This window comes from Struthio camelus, chromosome 4 (assembly GCF_040807025.1).
Source record: "Struthio camelus isolate bStrCam1 chromosome 4, bStrCam1.hap1, whole genome shotgun sequence".
Classification (NCBI taxonomy): domain Eukaryota; kingdom Metazoa; phylum Chordata; class Aves; order Struthioniformes; family Struthionidae; genus Struthio; species Struthio camelus.
This window is the reverse complement of record NC_090945.1, coordinates 10,254,216-10,271,622: the sequence shown is the minus strand read 5'-3', so window position 1 is coordinate 10,271,622 and position 17,407 is coordinate 10,254,216. Positions and strand designations below refer to the sequence as shown.

At 46.4% G+C, this 17,407-nt stretch overlaps 1 protein-coding gene across 26 annotated transcripts in view; it reads left to right on the top strand.

The window, feature by feature from the left end:
- Window positions 1-17,407, top strand: part of SEC31A (SEC31 homolog A, COPII coat complex component) — a 47,387-nt gene that overhangs the window by 6,711 nt on the left and 23,269 nt on the right. For 16 of the 26 annotated variants that reach the window (XM_068941375.1, XM_068941361.1, XM_068941387.1 and 13 more), the window contains exons 5-16: window positions 75-170; window positions 2,164-2,304; window positions 3,630-3,772; window positions 4,774-4,873; window positions 6,325-6,486; window positions 6,669-6,821; window positions 8,284-8,526; window positions 9,037-9,111; window positions 11,831-11,881; window positions 13,061-13,138; window positions 15,360-15,435; window positions 16,101-16,279. In XM_068941375.1, the coding sequence (XP_068797476.1) occupies window positions 75-170; window positions 2,164-2,304; window positions 3,630-3,772; window positions 4,774-4,873; window positions 6,325-6,486; window positions 6,669-6,821; window positions 8,284-8,526; window positions 9,037-9,111; window positions 11,831-11,881; window positions 13,061-13,138; window positions 15,360-15,435; window positions 16,101-16,279 (1,497 nt within the window). The remainder of the gene's footprint in view (window positions 1-74; window positions 171-2,163; window positions 2,305-3,629; window positions 3,773-4,773; window positions 4,874-6,324; window positions 6,487-6,668; window positions 6,822-8,283; window positions 8,527-9,036; window positions 9,112-11,830; window positions 11,882-13,060; window positions 13,139-15,359; window positions 15,436-16,100; window positions 16,280-17,407) is intronic. The other 10 variants (XM_068941388.1, XM_068941383.1, XM_068941382.1 and 7 more) reach the window with 1 other exon arrangement.

Below are 17,407 nucleotides of genomic sequence, written 5' to 3'. Positions count from 1 at the left end.
CCGCTCCCAGCCTTTTGAGATTATGGAAGCTGATACTGAAAATACTCTGGAAGTCTTATTAATGTGTTTTACAGACCAACCTGGTGGCCTCTGGTGCTAATGAGTCTGAAATCTATATCTGGGACTTGAACAATTTCGCCACACCAATGACGCCGGGAGTGAAGACACAGGTACTAGATTTGTACACCTTAAATACTGCAAACCGGTAACAAATATGCACGTTGCTTAAGTTGAACGTTCACTTGAACCTTCAGTTCAGAAGTTGTTTCAAGAAAAAAAAGCCTTTTAAAGTTTAACTTGCGTAGCAAGTGTTACTTAAAACGTAGGTAACTGTGTGCAGCGTTTCTGACAATGCAAGATAACAGTCCTTAAGGTAATAAAACAGATCTCTCCATGTTAAAATAAACAAATACTCCTGTATTGTGTGTTGTTCCACAGCAGTTTTCCCAAAAGCCAACAAAAATGGGCCTCCTGTTATTTACTTTTAGTACTTAATTGACAGCGAGGTTCAAAAATGACAAATTTTTCTTCTTGTGGCAGTTGTTAGCGTCTGACCCTCAGGAAGTCGTACAACAGGAGCTGTGGCTTTCACTGCGGGATAATTTTTTCCGAATCGAGTGGCAGTGTAGGTGGCTTTCCAAATACTCATCAGTGACCGTGTTTGGAAGCGAGCGAGTTGTGATTGGACTATTTTGCCCGCAGTTCATGCCTAACCATGAATTTTTACCCAGCTCCGCAGGGAGTTGAATTGATACTGGTGCTTTTGTAGGCCCTCGAGTCCGCTTTGCCAGTAGTGCAAGCGTGCACTGCTCCACGCAGCGAGTGGCAGGCAGCGCTTCCTGAGCAGCAACTCTGCTCTTGCAGGCATTTCTTTCTAGGACAGACCTGCAGTTCTGGCTGGCTGCGTGGCAGTTAATAATTGATGTCTTGATGCGATGGGATTTTACAAAAAGAGCTGTATTTCACAAGAAACGCTAAAGTGCCCCCTTATTCTGTGGCAAGTGTTGCATTTTTTTAAGAAGCAACAAGAAATACTGAGCAAAATCTCTTACTGCACCGTTTTAAACGTTTTGTTAGCTGCTGCACACGCACTGAGTCTGTTCTAGTCTCCCTTGGCATGTTTCAGCACTGGTGCAAGTCTGCAGACGGTGAAGGTGCAGACTGAGAAAATACAGGAAAGACTAAAACCAGCTATTGAGAAGTCAGAACGTGAGGCAGTAGGTTTGACAGTGACTTCTGTGCTTTTCAAGCAAGGAATGTGTAGTTGCTGTACCTAAGCACCAGTGTTTAGCCTGTGTCTTGTTTAAAGATTTATCGGGGAGGAGGAGAGAAAGGCTTTTGTCCTTTGTGCCTTGTAAAGGAGATAAAAGAATTGGGAGAAAGTTCTTTAGGAGCGTTTGTGTTTCTGTAGTTGGTCAAAAATTGCACAAGTAGTTTGTGGTTACTGGAAAATTAGTACATTATTACGTGAGAAGTTGAAGGAAAAAGTAAGGAAATAGGATGAGAAGCAGTCTTCACTCTATAGAAATTGAGTTTAAAATGCTGTGGGTTTGGATGGTTTTTGTTGACTATCATCATATTAGTATCACGCAGACGTTTTGGAGGAAGTTTGCCTCTTGAAGATCTCAGTATAGGAATTTTCATGTCTGATAATCACTTCCCTAAAGTCTGATACTTCAGTCCACGTGCTGAACGACACCTGGAAACACAGTGCAGTAAAGAAGGCTGGGTTAGTGTTACTTTTAATTCTACGACTAAAAAAAGGCAGTTAAAAAAACAGTGACCACAGAACATCTCCAAGCAGACTTACCTTTTCTCTGTAAGTCACAAACTACTAATCACAGGCAAAAGTGCAGTTCATAAACCCAGGTAAATTTTTGTAGAGTACTTTTATGTTCTTGAAGACCGTTGTGCTTAATTTTTCTCTAAGTGACTAATGTATCAGACTCTAAAACAGGAAATGCAGACAGAGTAGGGAGGTGCAAGCCGCTTTTAAAAAGGGGCTTTTCAGGTCTTCTGCTGTACAGCTTGTGTACGCAGGAAAGCAGAACAAACGCAGTACCTGGGATGAATCTCCTTGGAGGCTAGTCGTTAGCAGTGTGTGAAAGTAAAGGGTTTTGAGGCAGTTGGAAAGGCCGTGACGGGCTGTTCTGTGTGCGATAGCCTCTCGAAGACATCAGCTGCATTGCGTGGAACAGGCAAGTCCAGCACATCCTGGCATCAGCCAGTCCTAGCGGCCGAGCTACCGTGTGGGATCTCAGGAAGAACGAGCCCATCATCAAAGTCAGCGACCACAACAACCGGGTGAGTAAGCCCTTCGAGGGCTGTGCGGAAATGCAGGGCGCTCCCTGGCGCGCCAACAGAGGTCACAGTGCCTGTTCTTAAACAACATACAGGTACTGGGGCCTGTTCCTGTCCTGTTTTATACAACGTGCTGAGTATCTAATGCTTTTTGTTGAAAGGCCGTGCTGAGGGAGTGTCACTGTTTGAAACCAAATTATCCAGGTGCAGATGGAAGCAAGGGAGAGTCAAATTTCTTATTGGACTGAGACATAGGTTTGAACGAAACCTGTACTGGTCTGAGGCTGCCGCCAAGATTTTAAGCTAGTTGAAAGCGGCGTATTTTGGCAGAAGCGTGTGCTGGAGAGACAAGGAGGCAGCTCATGGGCTGCAAGAAGTAGGCTTAGTTTTAATTTTGTGTGGCGAGTGACATCATCTCTTAACTGCACAGGCAGAGAGTGCTTCTTCCTCAGTGTCACAGGTGCGGGGAGGGCAGGGGCTGAGCCCTGGCAGGAGGCTGATGGAGCCATGATCGATGTTTCTGCCGCTCTGGACGTGGAAATGGGAGCAGGCTGCAGTCAAGGAGCAGACTTGTCCTCCGGCAGAGCCCGGGCGAGAGCAGGCCTTTGGCGGACAGTAGCACAGTGGAGTGTTGCCCATTGAGGGTGTTACGGGGGATACTGCGCTGTACGCTGCCAACCACCACGGCGGCTCTCAGGCATTGTTAATGTGGGAACAAGCCTGCTAAGCTTAGCTTGTGCTAAGCTAAGGACAGATTTGTATAATTCTATAAATTTTAGATCGGATATTGCTGTAACAAACTTTGAAGTACTACCAAGAGTTGAAAAAGATTACTTTGTTAAATGAATGCTCTTGGAGAAGCTGCTCAGTCGTTACACTCTTACTGCAATAACGTTTCTGATCTGGCTTCATCATGGGGTTGTAGTGTCCTGCTGCAGCGCTCACATGACAGTCGCCTCTCATACCGGTAGTTTTTCTTACAATATAGGTAAATATTAAAATCAATGAAAACACTTAATACAGAAGGTTTCTTGCGTTAAAGAATATTCCTAGTCTTATATTACAAGATAAGATTGGGAACAAGACAGCACAACATCATCTCTTCTAGAGGGTTCTGGGAAACTAACGGCAAGCCTTCTCATTCATGGAAAAGAAGAGGTGATCCCAATCTGAATGCAGTCAGAAATAGTGCCCAGAAATACAGCTCCCAATAGGCAACTCCCTCAGGACTGCGTTTTCCATGCATCTAGACCTATTTAGTCAGATTGTGTTGTGTTTCTTAGTGCTGGTTAGTTACCTTGGGCTGCTGCCCGCTGTTGTTCGCCCAGATGCACTGCTCGGGCCTGGCGTGGCACCCTGATATCGCTACGCAGATGGTTCTGGCTTCAGAGGACGACAGGTTGCCGGTGATTCAGATGTGGGACCTTAGATTTGCCTCTTCGCCGCTTCGTGTTTTGGAAAGCCATACGAGGTACGAGTCTCTTGTAGCCTGCTGCCCCCTGATATTTGCTCTCTTGGTAACTGCGTATCAATTTGGAGGTCTCGCTGTGTGCGCAGTTCCCTGCGAACGCTCACTCAGCTGGAAGCAGCACTTCCAGCAGCAGTCAGCGTTTTACCCAGACTTGCTAGGTAGCTGGCCCTGAGTCCTGAAAGGCTTATTTTTCTGGGGCCTGCTGGTTTGGAGGCAGTAGACCTTAAAGAAAAAGGCATCCTTGCACTGAAAAAGAAGGAATGCGAGCTTGTTTCTATGCTTTTTGAAAAGAGGGCTTTGAGATGCAAGGGGTCAGCAGTAATGGATTCTGCCTGAATAATTATGGGCTAAAAATGGACCTGGACACTGTGTCACATTGACCCATGTCACTCTCTCTCTCTCCCTCCCTTCTTTCTTACCCCCTGCCTCACAATCCCTTAAGTGTGGGTAAAAGAGAAGTTTGGTTAATTCCCCATTCCTCCTTCATTTTAGTGAAGCTTTTCATTCTGCCCTAAAAACAGCACTTATTTAAAGGAGAGAACAGCAACAAGTCTGTGTTGCAGCTACTGCCAAAACTCGTGCCAGCGGTGCTGCCGACATTAACCTTTGGCTAGTAAAATTAAGTTGTCCAATTTACTAGTCACCGATCTTACCCTACAAGTCTTGGCATGGCACGTGTTAATGATAATGACAAACAAACCATTTTGTTAGAGAAGATGTATCCAGCTTTTATTTATTTTTTTTTTCATGAGTGTTGCATTTAATTTTCAGGTAGAATGGCTGCCCTTTTCTAAGTTCTCACAGAGAAGATAAAGTATCTATTTCAATAGGTAGAGTGCTGATAACATTCAGAATTGCCGCCTCTTATAGGAAGAGGAAGGACTGAGGAGGACATTTCGGGGTGGAATGCTTAGCTAATGTAGAAACTTACTCATAAAAATGCTTCATTTGTCACCATTTTGCGTTTACGTTAATTATTTTGGTTGTGACTTCTCACACAGGGGTATTTTGGCCATTGCTTGGAGTATGGCAGATCCAGAGCTGCTACTTAGCTGCGGGAAGGATGCTAAAATTCTGTGCTCTAACCCGAACACAGGCGAGGTATTGTATGCAAACCACTTCTATAATCTCTGTTCAGAGGTGGCGCAGTGGCGCAAGCAAAGCAGTGTTTTTGAAAGCAAACAGTTTTTCTCGTGCTCTTTTGCCCCTTCTTCTGATGCTTGCTTGTGTTTTCAACACAGTGAAGGAAGAAGAGGTGCTGGAAGAGATCTGTGCTCCCTCTCTTGGGAGAGATGTTTCTGAGCCATAGGGCCGCCTATCCTATTTTCCTGTGGTTGAAGCATGTGCTTTCTAAGTTTACTGGTGATGCAGGACTCCTTCCCAGTATTCCTGTTCTACACCGTGCTAGCTATAAGGCTTTGTAAATGGCCCCACTTCAAGTACTTGCTTTGTGGTCTTCTAAATTGGGCTTGATGTGGGTGAATTACTTTCACCAGTGCCTTTTCTCCTCTTTAAGGACTTTTAGCCAAGCCAGAGGTAGGTTACTGCACTTGTGGCAGATCATGAGGAGCTGCTTTAATGCTTTCACCCCTTTCTGGGCTGGGGTAGGTGGATTCTTTATCCATAACGCTTGAGTGCTGACCCTGGGGCCACTGCGAGAGCACACTAGCTTTGGGCGTGCTGGAGGGCTCTGTGGCTGCTGCGTAAGCAAGATAATCCTGAAGAAGGTCGTGAGAAGTATTTCTAAAATTCAGACATAGGTATTTAACCGATGCAGCTGCGCTAGAGTCAGGCCACGTTTAGCATGACTGTGGGGAGAGTTGAGGGCTCAGTGACAACTTTGCTGGGGTTAGGTGAGACTCCTCATTCACGGGTAGCACTTGCTGCAGGCCCCCGTCTCTCGCTGTGCCCTGAAAGATAGCAGGCTGTGGCGCTGCTGAGTTGGAGGGGACAGCCAAAAAGCATCCTTGCTGGCAAGCGCCAGCGTAGAAATACCCCGATTAGCTCTGAACCAACTAGCACTAGTACCAGCAGCAGCCCACAGCTCGTGGCAGGCCAGATGAGTAGCTGTGACAGCACCGTAGACGTACCCTGCCTGTAGGTTGTCCTGTGTGGATTAAATAGATTTAATGGGAGGAATAGGGGAGTGCAAATAAAGCAGTGGTGTGTGGTATAATCCTCCTATTTGATTGTCAAGACTTTTCCTTCTCTCTGTGGGGACGGGTCTTCTGGAGCTTCCCGGGTGGTGGAAAGAGCAGCCCTGCCTCAGGCAGGAGGGTTGCTGGCACTCCTTGTTTGGGTTTTTGCAGGGTGGCAGACATATAGCACTGCCCTGCTCTTTCCCCTCTGGCGCAGCCTTTAGCAGGGAGTGCAGGGGTGTGTACTTTGGCTTCTAAAAACAATTAGATGAGGAGGAGCTTGGGCTTGTGTGTGGTGAGAGGTGGCCTCAGTGAGTGAGTCGGTCCCACTGCAGAGATGCTCTCCTGTCATTCCCACGGGTAGCAGTGTTTCATTAAAAGCCCTGAACTGATGGCTTTGTTTGTCTTGGCCAGGTGCTGTATGAGTTGCCCACAAACACACAGTGGTGCTTTGATATCCAGTGGTGTCCCAGAAACCCCGCTGTCCTGTCTGCGGCTTCGTTCGATGGGCGGATCGGTGTTTACTCCATCATGGGAGGCAGCACAGACGGCTTGAGGCAGAAGCAGGTCGACCAGGTATTGAGAATTGTTCAGCTGAGAAAATGGACAGGAAGAAGAAAAAATAGTGGGCGCATTGGAGGTCTCTAGTGGCTGTCATGCTTGCTGGATTATACCAGTCCAGTGTAGATAAATGCTTGTTGTCTATTTTATCAGGGAAGATGTGTCACCTCTTATTTTTCTCGCCTTTGTTTTTCAAGCTTTCATCCTCTTTTGGGAACCTTGATCCATTTGGTACAGGCCAGCCCCTCCCGCCCCTGCAGCTTCCCCAGCAAACAGTCTCACAGAGTGTCATTTTGCCCCTTAAGAAACCACCTAAATGGATCCGGCGACCTGTGGGAGCATCGTTCTCGGTAAGCAGGAGCTCTGTTCAAGTCAAGGCTGGAGACGGTTGGCCCAGCAGGGAGGGTGATAGTGGTGACACCTGCAAAGCACATGGGGAGTTGAGGGTTCGGTGTTGTGCTCTGCTTTGTGAGATCTCCTCCTGGGTGCAGGGGGGGGGCGGGAGAGGTCCCCTGCAGCTACCAGATTTGTCACTTGGTGTGTCAAGCAAGTAAATGCTCAAAAAAAAAAAAAATTCCTTGAAGAAAAAGAAACAAGGAGGAGATGTCAAAAGCAGGTGCTTGGTTCCTTTGCTTTGGGTTGAGGACTTCACTTTTCATTATATGCAGGGTTTACTTTAAAGAAGCCTGTGTTTAGGGAGAAAACCCAAATTGCCGGAGAAGTACCTGAGATTTCAGTGCAGTTTTCAGCTGTTACATGACTCGGTGTGGTAGAGAGGTACCCAAGTCAGCTCTGATCAAGTGAGCAGGGGTCCCTGTAGCAGCTCACAGGGCTAGGCTCCTTGGTGGTTGGCAGGGTTGTGGAGGAGCCAGGTGAGATGGTAGCAAGGCTCTGCTTATTGCAAGAGCAGTCCCCTCCCTGCTCTTTGCCTTCATCATTTGTTTGGTGACCTCATGAAGACTTTAGCCTGTGCACCTGAAATGGATTTCTGTGCCAAAACACTGACTCATTTTTCAGCACTGTGCCTCTGCCTATTCATTATCTCATCCACACATCAAATGCTTTTTCTGCCATCAAATAGGAGTGATGTTGCATAGCCACTGACTGTGGCTTTTTATTATTTTATAATGCTGTTACTTCCTTACTCATCCTTGTTTTCCAGGAGCCAGCTGTCAAGCTTTATTTTGGCTAGGTTTTTTGCGTCTTGTGTTGGTGACTGGGTCAGTTGTTAGACTGGCCTGTTTAAATTTCACGTTGAGTTTATAAAGAAAGAACGCAAACTCTTCTTGGCTTCTTTTTTTTTCCCTGTCAATTCTATTTCTGTCCAAATGATAAGCCAATGTACTGCCTATCTCTCAGTAGACTTTAAATCGGTATGCATCCTGCTGTAAGCAGGGTGCATGTCATGCTTTAGCATGTATTTCATGATGCATATGATTTTTTTATTGCAGTTTTATGATTTTTTGCATTGCAGTAACATAAGATACTCTGTTTGCTAGGTACTGTACAGACCCACAGCCCCAGTTCTTAGGAGGTTGTGGTCTTAAATCCTTAGTCTAAGGAAAAAGTTAAGTCCTGTTAAACCCGCACTCACTTTTCCAGCTCTCTCTTCCCTTGTGAAGAGATATGGGGAGGTGGAGAATACGCGCCAGCGGGGCGATGCCAGGAATGTTTGTCCATTGAATAAAGTTCATATGCGCGCTATATGAAAGAATATGTACAGATGCGTTTTATATATATGTATGTATGTATTTTTAATGTAGTCCCCGATGCATAACTGTTTTACGTACTGCATGTGTTTCTCAATTGCAGTTTGGAGGCAAGCTGGTTACATTTGAGAACACCAAGGCTCAGCAGCAGTCAGGCATTGATCAGCAGCAGCAGCAGCAGCGTCACCATGTCTACGTGAGCCAGGTTGTTACGGAGAAGGAGTTCCTGGCCCGCTCGAACCAGCTGCAGGAGGCTGTGCAGTCCGAAGGCTTTGTCAGCTACTGCCAGAAGAAAATTGATATGGCCCAGGCTGACTTTGAGAAGAACGTGTGGGCCTTCTTAAAGGTACCAGTATGACAGCAGTTCAGGGATTCCCCACCTCCCTAGAAGGCCACTATTAAAAACGTTTCCCTCTGCTCAGTACAGGGTTTTAGCAGAAAAGAGGCTTCGAGTGAAAACCGTAGACTGCGAGAGTGGTGCCTGCAAGCTCTGCCAGTGGAGGTGGCCCACCAGAAGCGAGAGGGTCCTTGGGGCAGGAGGTGTCTGAGGGGTTTGTGAGAACGTTGCAGCAGAAGGCAAGGCTTGTAAATCCTCAGGGAAGGTATCCCTTGTCCGGACCTCTTGGTGTTAAGAGTTGGTGAGGCAGGAAAAAGCTTTGGGACAGCTTTAGATGTGCTTTTCCCTGTTGACTCTGAATATTTAGAGGTTTCCGTGGCAAGCTGATAAGCAGATAGTTCGTGTACGCTCAGTCTTCAGTTACTAGCTCTCAGCGTTGTTTGTGCCTGTCAAGTGAAAAGCCAGCGAGGAAAATAAAATTGAATTGCAATGTATGCCTTTTAACTTCCTTTTTCAAAGGTGAATTTTGAAGAAGATTCACGTGTTAAATATCTTGACCTCTTGGGATACAGGAAAGAGGATCTAAGGAAGAAGGTGAGTGTGCTGCAAAGCTGTGCATGTTAAATGCTTTAACTGATGCATGCGTCTGTAGAGGACAGCCTGAAATAATGGCAATACCACGTATGGGTTAAAACACTAATTTACGTGTAGGACTACAAGAGCAATCACCCCAGGCTATTCGAGATAGTACGTGTTTTTATACAACAGTTTATTTCAGTGTGCTTCCCAACAGATAGTATTTGCTGTGCTGCTGCAGTTCCAGCAGCTGTAATATAGCTGTAACCTTTGTACAGGATCCTCTGTTGGCTTAAGCATGGCTAACTTGAATATTTGTATATTATTTATGTACCAAGCGTTCCTTTTTTCTAGAGAACGCTAGAAGTCTGCCTCTCCTCTTAAAACTTTGTCTGGGTAAAGAGCCCTAAGTAATTTCGGAATTCGGAAGGCAATTGCAGCTTGCTTTGGGTTCTTGTTTTTTTTTTTTATTGGCTGTGTAATCTTTTTGCAGTATGGATGTTCACTGAGAATTTCAAAGCAGCCAGCAGACTTGAGAGGCATATCTGCATCTGACTGTCCCATGTTGATCTGATTCTTGCGCGTAAAAAAGCTTTTTTACCTGTTGGTAGAAGTTAATCGTGTCACTTCGATGTGTCACATTACTACGTTGCAGTATTGTGGAATCTCATCTCTTTTTTGGCTCTCTGGTTAAACAACACGTAAACATTCTTCAGGGTTTCATTAACTACCTTAAAAGCCTAAAATATTCCTGTTTGTGGGATGTGTTTTTAGGAAAGAAACACAACCGTAAAACCTGTTTACGTTTGGAAAAGCAAAATTGTTTTACCGGGAAGCAACTAGTACCTCTTCAGTGTGGATCTTTTTCCCAAGTGTTATATTAGGGCAAAATTGGGTTTTTAGAAGCTACAGCTAGGCCAAGGGGCTATGTTTTCCAAAGCTAGTTTTCTTTATCTCCGTTTTGAAAATGAGTCACCAGCAGGTAACCAAAAAAGAAGCCAGATTTTCCTAAATAATTGGGTTGTGTTTCCATTCAAGCAAGTTGGGAAGCATCTGTAGTATGAGAAGAGTTAGACATAGACTGCCCAGCTGTTACGGTGCGGACTGAGCTGCTAGATGGTTTCATCAGTCTCTGAGTTGCTCAGAGACCAACAGCATGGTGCCATCTCCCTGCTGATACACAGGGATACCTGCTGCACGTTGTGGCTGTTTGCTGCTCTGTGCTGTGCCTAGGATCCGTCTAGATCCGTTCTGAATGAATGGATGTGAATGTTGGACTTGTTTTCATTGCATCGACTTAATTTTTTATTTTCAAAGACTGGCTCCGTAAAAATGTCATTATGTTTGTGCATTAAATGCCTTCCAAGGCAAATCTATTATGATTACGAAGAAAATATGTTTTTACCAACACTCTCTCCTCAGCTTCTAAACGTTTCTTGCATGAGTCAAAGGCAAGCATAACAAGGGAAATCCTGTTTCACAAGCAGATTGCAGTTAGACAATCCAGATGAAACCCAGTCCCACTTAGGCAGCTGGAGCGGTGGCAATTTTGCGGGGCAGCTTCATGGAGCCTGGAGCCCAGCACTGCTCTTGCTCTTGAGTTGATCTGCTGTGCCTGGGGGGGAAAAGTGTGGAAGATGAGCGTAACTGAACTGAGCAGCCTGAAATGCTGGTCTGCCCCGCGATTTCAGTATTTGAGGAACAGATGAGATGAGCTGCGAGGCAGCACTTTCACGGAGCTGTTTCTCAGCAAAGCGTTCCATGTTGAAGTGGAATCCGCGTTTCCTAATGTTAAAAAATACACCGCCGTCTTGTCTGGAAGTTAGCAACACCCACATGATAAACTCACTGAATGGCAACTTGTTTTTCATGTTATGAGGAACTGTTATGATGAGGAATGTAAAAGGGTGACAGATTTCAGCTTCCCAGGAAAAACTTTTAAGCACATGCTGTTTTGTTACTTTGAAAATCTGGAATTTTCATATGTGAGGCGAGCCCTGGATTTCTCCGTTCTATTGGACACTAATGATTAAAATGAAAAAGCGAAAACCAGCTCCTGCAGTTTGACCTAACTTGTTTTTGCGAAGATTGTCATCTAAGGGTGAAGTACAACCTGCTGTACTAGAAGCAGTCAGATGATATTAGCAGCCTTAGGAAATCCAGGTACCCACATAGTGATATAATATGTTTTCTTCCTATATTTTAAAACTTATACATGGAATTCAGATTTTTGAGGGTCTTGAAGGAATCTGAAGACCTGATCTGCCTTGAAACGCAGTAAAAACTGGGCATTTTAACTCTTTTGTTCCTTGGAAAATCCTACCCCATGTGCGTGGCTATATGCATGCTGTGGTTGAAAACGCAGCTTCCTGACGGTTTGCCTGCTCAAATGGAATTGGCACTGGTTCGTTTTCTCTCGTCAGTGTAGACAGGGTTTTTTCCTGTGTCCTGTAATAGCCTTTTTATTACTGTGGCTTCCAGCAGTTCCAGTGAGGTTTGAGGCCGAGTTAACAGTTAAACTTTTAAAGGTATAGAAAAGGCTGTCCCCACCGGAGGCTGGTGTGCAGGCGGCTTAGCAGTAAACCCATCGCCGGGTGGGGAGAGGCAATTGCTCTAGCTTACTGTTAGGCAAGCAATATATTAGCTATATGGCCGGTTTTGCAGTCTGAGATATCAGTGAGAGGTCTGTCCCTAAAATCACAGGGCGCTTAACTGACAAATCTTGGTTGCGTTTTAGATTACGTCAGCTCTGAATAAGGCAAGTCCTGCAGATGGAGAATCGGGAGAGGTAAGTAAACACGAGAGCCTACAGCTCTGTGCAGTTTTATAATGCAGTAAAAATGTGCAAAGTGGGAATAATTTTCCCTTCAGCTTGGTAACTGTTCCAGAGTCAGACAGGAGTAACCCAGCATGTGAGAGCCTCCTACGTCCAGTAGGGTGAAGGTACTTCCTCTAAATAAGCAAAACAACTTTTTCCCCTCTCACATCCTGCCGTTTCCTAGTGAAGGGCTGTCAGTCGCAAGTTTTGGCTCAGGGTCTCTTTCCCTCTGCTTTTCCCCTCTGCTCCTTGTGCCTTACCCACTTGTGAGGCTTTCAGCTGCCGCCTGTGGGGTAGAGAAGAGCCTCGCTGGCAGGCAGCTAGTGTGAGGAGCAGCGTCGCAGCCTCCATACTGGCGCTGGAAAGCTTGGGTGCACCTTCCTCAGTCTTGAAAACAAAACCACACCTGTACGTCCCTGATCTGGGAGAGCAGAGTAAAACTCCCTGCTTAGCTGCCGGGGTGTCACAGCAGCGAGGAAGTCTGGCTGCAAGTGAGTAGGGTGAGGAGCCTGGGACAAGGAGCCCTGACCCCTCGCAGCACCGGAGGGGGGTGAGGGAGGCAGAGGACGTGTTGCCTCGCAGCACATCCTGTGCACCGCGCTGGCTCTGGTTGGGACTCCTGCAGAAGCCGGTGCGGGGCACTGCTCAGGTGCATCTGGGCAGGACCAGCTGTGAGATCCCTGGAGACTTCCCAGCGAGTTCGATTGACGCTATACAGGCATTGTCTGTTGTAGTTGGAATGGCCTGAGTCCATGGCTCCAAGTCCCCAGTGCACTGCTTTCTCCAGAGGGTTGTTGTGTTCCCTCTGCGCGGCCAGACTCCGTTCCCAGCGCTGCTGCAGTGGAATTATGCCATAAAGGTTTTGGCTGTGACCAGTGGCTGACTAATGGAAAAGAAAAGATTTGCTGAATGTTTTCAGACAGCTAAGATGAAAGCAGCCCAAGGCACTGTGTAACGACAAAGGGCAAGGAGATGGAGGGCCTCTACCGGTGTTGTTGTAGTCACGCATTTATTGGTGATGCACCTCTGTGCGCTGGAGGCTAGCTCTGAGCGCTGTCAGGAAGGTCATGGCTATGATCTGCAGGGCAGAGTACTTTCTTCTCCTGGCTTTTTTTTTTTCTTCCTCATGGCATCTTCTCTCTGCTCAAGGCTCCCACAAAATCTGATGAATCTGTCCTGAAAGAGGGAGGTGAAGGCCAGGCTACAGAGGAGCAGCTTTTGGGAGAGGTATGCACTGCCCTCTAGACTAACTGTGATTTCCTGTGTATTTACTTTGCTATTAACAGCATTTCATTGCGTTTCCCTGGTGCTGAGGATTTATGAATATATAAGAGCATGTGTAGACCGAGTGAAACGTGGGCTCTTGCTAGGTTGCTTGGAGTTCTCGAATCCGCATCAGACACTGAATAGGTTCTCGGTGGCAAGAACGTGAATGAGCTCGTTTTTAAGAATGAGCTCACTTTGCAACAGGCCGGTTGGCACAAAACCCAAGGACTTCACTCGGCCCGTTCTCACTTTCTGACGTTTGCCTGACACGTACAAAATGCTCTGCGACCATAACTGTAACTTGTTCCTCTTTTTTTCCTCCCTTTCCTCATTCCTTTCTTGCTTCCCTCTAGTTGGTTATCACTAAGTCGTCAGCTGATTACTACTCTGTTTGTAGATACAACCTTTGGCGGGGAACCAGATGTGATACTGGGTGACAGGGGCAATGTTTGTTCCCTGTATCGTTCCCACTGGCTTGGCAGAGCCAGCCTGTTCACGCTTGTGCGTGACAGGCAGTACGGGAGTCCCCAGCTTTGGTAGCCGGTTGTCCTGTGAATAACCATTGCTGCAGTTCTGCCAGATTCATCTTGGACGGTTTGTGCTCTGCATCTGTTTTTTTGGTTCATACAGCTTCTGTTCGCTTCTGTCCATGTGAGCAGCGCTGTTGTCGTTGCTCTTCCCTCGAGCCAGGCACAGGGAGAGGTCCTCGGACTAAGGACCTAGCCTGGATCAAGTGAGGTTGAATGGGACTGAGAAATAGCACTATTGCTGTGCGAGCGGGGAAGGAGTATTCCTCGTTCCCTCAGGCTCCCCTGTGGGTTAAAATTTGAGCTGTTCTCCCAAAATTGCCTATTTTGTATTGTTTTCAGCATGTGCCCCCCGGTGGGGTTAGACGTGTGCTAGGTGCCTGCCTGCAGCTGCCTGAGGAGGAGAGCTGTGGTTTATGGCTCAGGCGTGTTAGAGTGGTGCAGTTGTTGGGTCTCTCTAACAGCGTGTTAAGGACACCGAGAGAGAGATGTCCCCCTAACTTGGGTGCTTGATTGCTTATTAGTTTATTAGGCTCTGTAGTGGCAGACACGTGTATGCGTTCGCACAAGGTTTCTACTGTGTGCAAGACACAGAATGCCACCGAAATCTCCGTTCTGGGAGAGACTGCGCAGCCAGACGTGATCTTAACCTAGTAGCAGGCTTGTAAATACTTGGGAGGCTTCCTGCTGGCTTATGGCAGAGGAGGGAGCTGGGGCGGTTTCTGCCCTCCAGTTTGGTCATGCCGTGAAAATTCATGGTAGAGACACACTTCCCCCTTGGTATTACACCTTCTCTAAGGATTTTGTTTAAAATTAAAAAATCCAAGTGCTTGCAGGTGATGCTCTCCATTTCTGTTTGGGGGAACTTAAATAAGGAAGCCTCTTCTGTCAGGGCTGAAAGCTCTTGTGCCACTCCAGCGAAGTGCTTAAGCCTGCGTGGAGTACTCTGGACTTCAGCGTCCAAAATTCGGCCTGTGTTGTGCTTCGTTGGTCCGGGGTGTGCTCCTGGTACCTGCTGTTTTGAGGATGAGCTCAAACTCTACGTGCAGCAAAGTGAAAACTAGGTAGCATTCCTGTAGCTGGTTCCTGGTGGGGGTGGAGGTGTGAGAGCAGGGAAGGAGGATTTTGAATTTGTTCCGCTTGAGGCGGGAGGGTGGCACACGCGTGTGCAGGCACGTGTAACCTGTGCAGGTCAGTACCCTGGTTTCTGGCTGCTGCTAGTTGTGAACTCCAGGTATGCACAACTCCAGCTCGCATAAACTTTTCCCTGCTGGAAAGATATCTGGGGCTTTCAGGCTTTTTGCCCTTTGGCATCCATTTAAAAATATGGTCAACTCTGGTCGCTCAGAACAGTGCATTTGAAAATGGTGCGTTTATCTATGTTGGAGGTCTTCAGATAAGCCCAGGACTTTCTCAGTGTGCTTAGGATTTCACTTTGTGCAGGCACCAGGGGAAGTCAATTATCCTGAGGTGAAACGGTGTTGTAACAAGTGACAGGGATAATGCTCTTTCCTTCTAAGTTAATGATCTCTTAGGGGAATGGCAGTTTGGAAGTGTGCTTTACCTTCTAATGCAAGATGCATATTTTTAAACATGTATTTATTTATCCCAAATGTTTACGCAATCTGAAAAATTGTGCCTTTCCTTTTTCTTAGAGGGTAAAGGACCATAAACAAGAAACTGAAGATTCAGTGTCTGCAAAGAAGACATTTAACATCTCTGTTAGTGGAGGTAAAAAAAAAAAAAAAAAAAAAAAGAGCAAACAAACCAAAACCTGTACAATTTCATTGTATGTGCTGACATTTATAAATATTGGTGTTGATACTGGGTTTCCTGTGAAAAGGAAACTTTTGCGCAGATTTTAAAGGATTATTATTATTAACCTCTAGCTCCATTAAGTTCCCAGCAGTCTCAAGGCACTTCATAATACAGGTCCCTTAGGGAAGGAAGGGAAGTATACAGCGCTGGCATGCCCCACCGCTGAAACGCAGCTACCCTGACAGTGGTTTCTGATGCCATAAAACAGCACGTGCCTGATGAGGCATGAGGTGTTAACCTCGCTATCTGTGCAGAAACCCGCAGGGGATCTTGAGTAACGCAGAAGCCCTTGACCCCTGTCTGCACGTCATCTTGTTTCTGGCACTGTGTGCAGGGTAGTGATTCAGGAAGGTGCCATATGTGAAATACCATCATCTTGCTGCAGGATCGAGGTAAGTGGTGCTTGAAAGCGTCCCGTCAGCTTTGGCCTTGATCTTATTGTGTTTGAGACTGGAGATGAACTTCAGCGTCTCTGTAAATACCTGCCTGGAGCAGGGCTGAGGCAAATCTCCTGCTGTTGCATCGTGAACTGAATTTTGTGCGCTCCTTTGAAAATGCACTCCTTCTTCCTGTTACAGATGTGGATGGTTTGATTACCCAGGCCTTGCTGACGGGTAACTTTGAGAGTGCAGTAGATCTCTGCTTGCATGATAACCGCATGGCAGATGCCATTATCTTGGCCATCGCTGGCGGACAAGAGCTGCTCTCCAGGACACAGGAGAAATACTTTGATAGGATGCAGAGCAAAATTACCAGGGTATGTATATTGAGCTAAAAAGGAACGCATTTACAGGCCTTTGCCAACCCCTTTGTAACGTTCTAAGTTGCCTTGCCGTCTTACAGATGTTTTTCTATGAGAACTTAAAACATGTCAGGCATGGACAGAATGAGTGGAAGGGCACCCTAGCTGGAAAAAAGGATTTCTTACTATATCCAGTGTGTTTTTTGAGCTGCATATATGATAGTAAATTCTCCCTGATTAAGATAAACGTCTTAAGCAGCACATAGTTTAATGTCTCATCTTGACGCGTTTTTCAAGTGCTGCACGCAGGCCCATGCTCAGCGTCTGTAGCATTATGTTAATTCCTGCCGGTAATCAATCACAATGAAGATTTTGCTGATGCTTGGTTTCACTGCATGCGCAGAGGATAGCGAAGTATAGCCAGGGTACGTAAATCTAATCACCCAGTGTCTAGGAGACTGGATGTCTTGGCCAGCTGCTTATTTATTCTTTTCCACTTTCTGCTATGCTAGTGGTTGACACTGCTCCTTCAAATCACTTTCCCCTGGTACTCGTATGAGAAGAGCAACAGGAGAACCATGAGATGGGAGAAGTGGCCGTGGAGGAGCATGGGCCAGTGGGTTTAGCAAGGAGGGCAGGAAGTTGCTACCTGTCACTTCACTACTCTGTTGCCCAAGAAGGGTGTTTGCAGCAGCAGGAGGCAGCCTTTAAAATGAGCCTGTGCTTAAGTGCTTTTCTGGAGCAAGGCTGAAGGTGGAAAAGCCCGGTCACCTGGGGAATGGAAGCACCCAGCACCGCAGGCTGGGGTCTGTGAGCAGGATTTTGCTGACTGTTTCCTGCAATCCAGCTTGAGATATGAACAGTTGGCATTTCTAGTATTGGAGAAGTGAAGAGAATTTGACGTGTTAAGACTCTCTCCGGAATTTCTTCTCCTCCAACTTCTTTGCCTTTGGCCAAGACAAAGGAAAGAGTTTTGTAGCAAGTAGGAACTGTGTTCTTCACTGCAATTCATCCTTTGGAAAAAAAGCATTTTTATTGAGAGTTGATCAGTTATCTGTGCCTGTGTTAACAAATGAGTGGTGAGCTTGTACTTAGAAGGCTGCATTTGTTGTTCAGGAGGCATTACAAGGGCTTTGCTCGCTA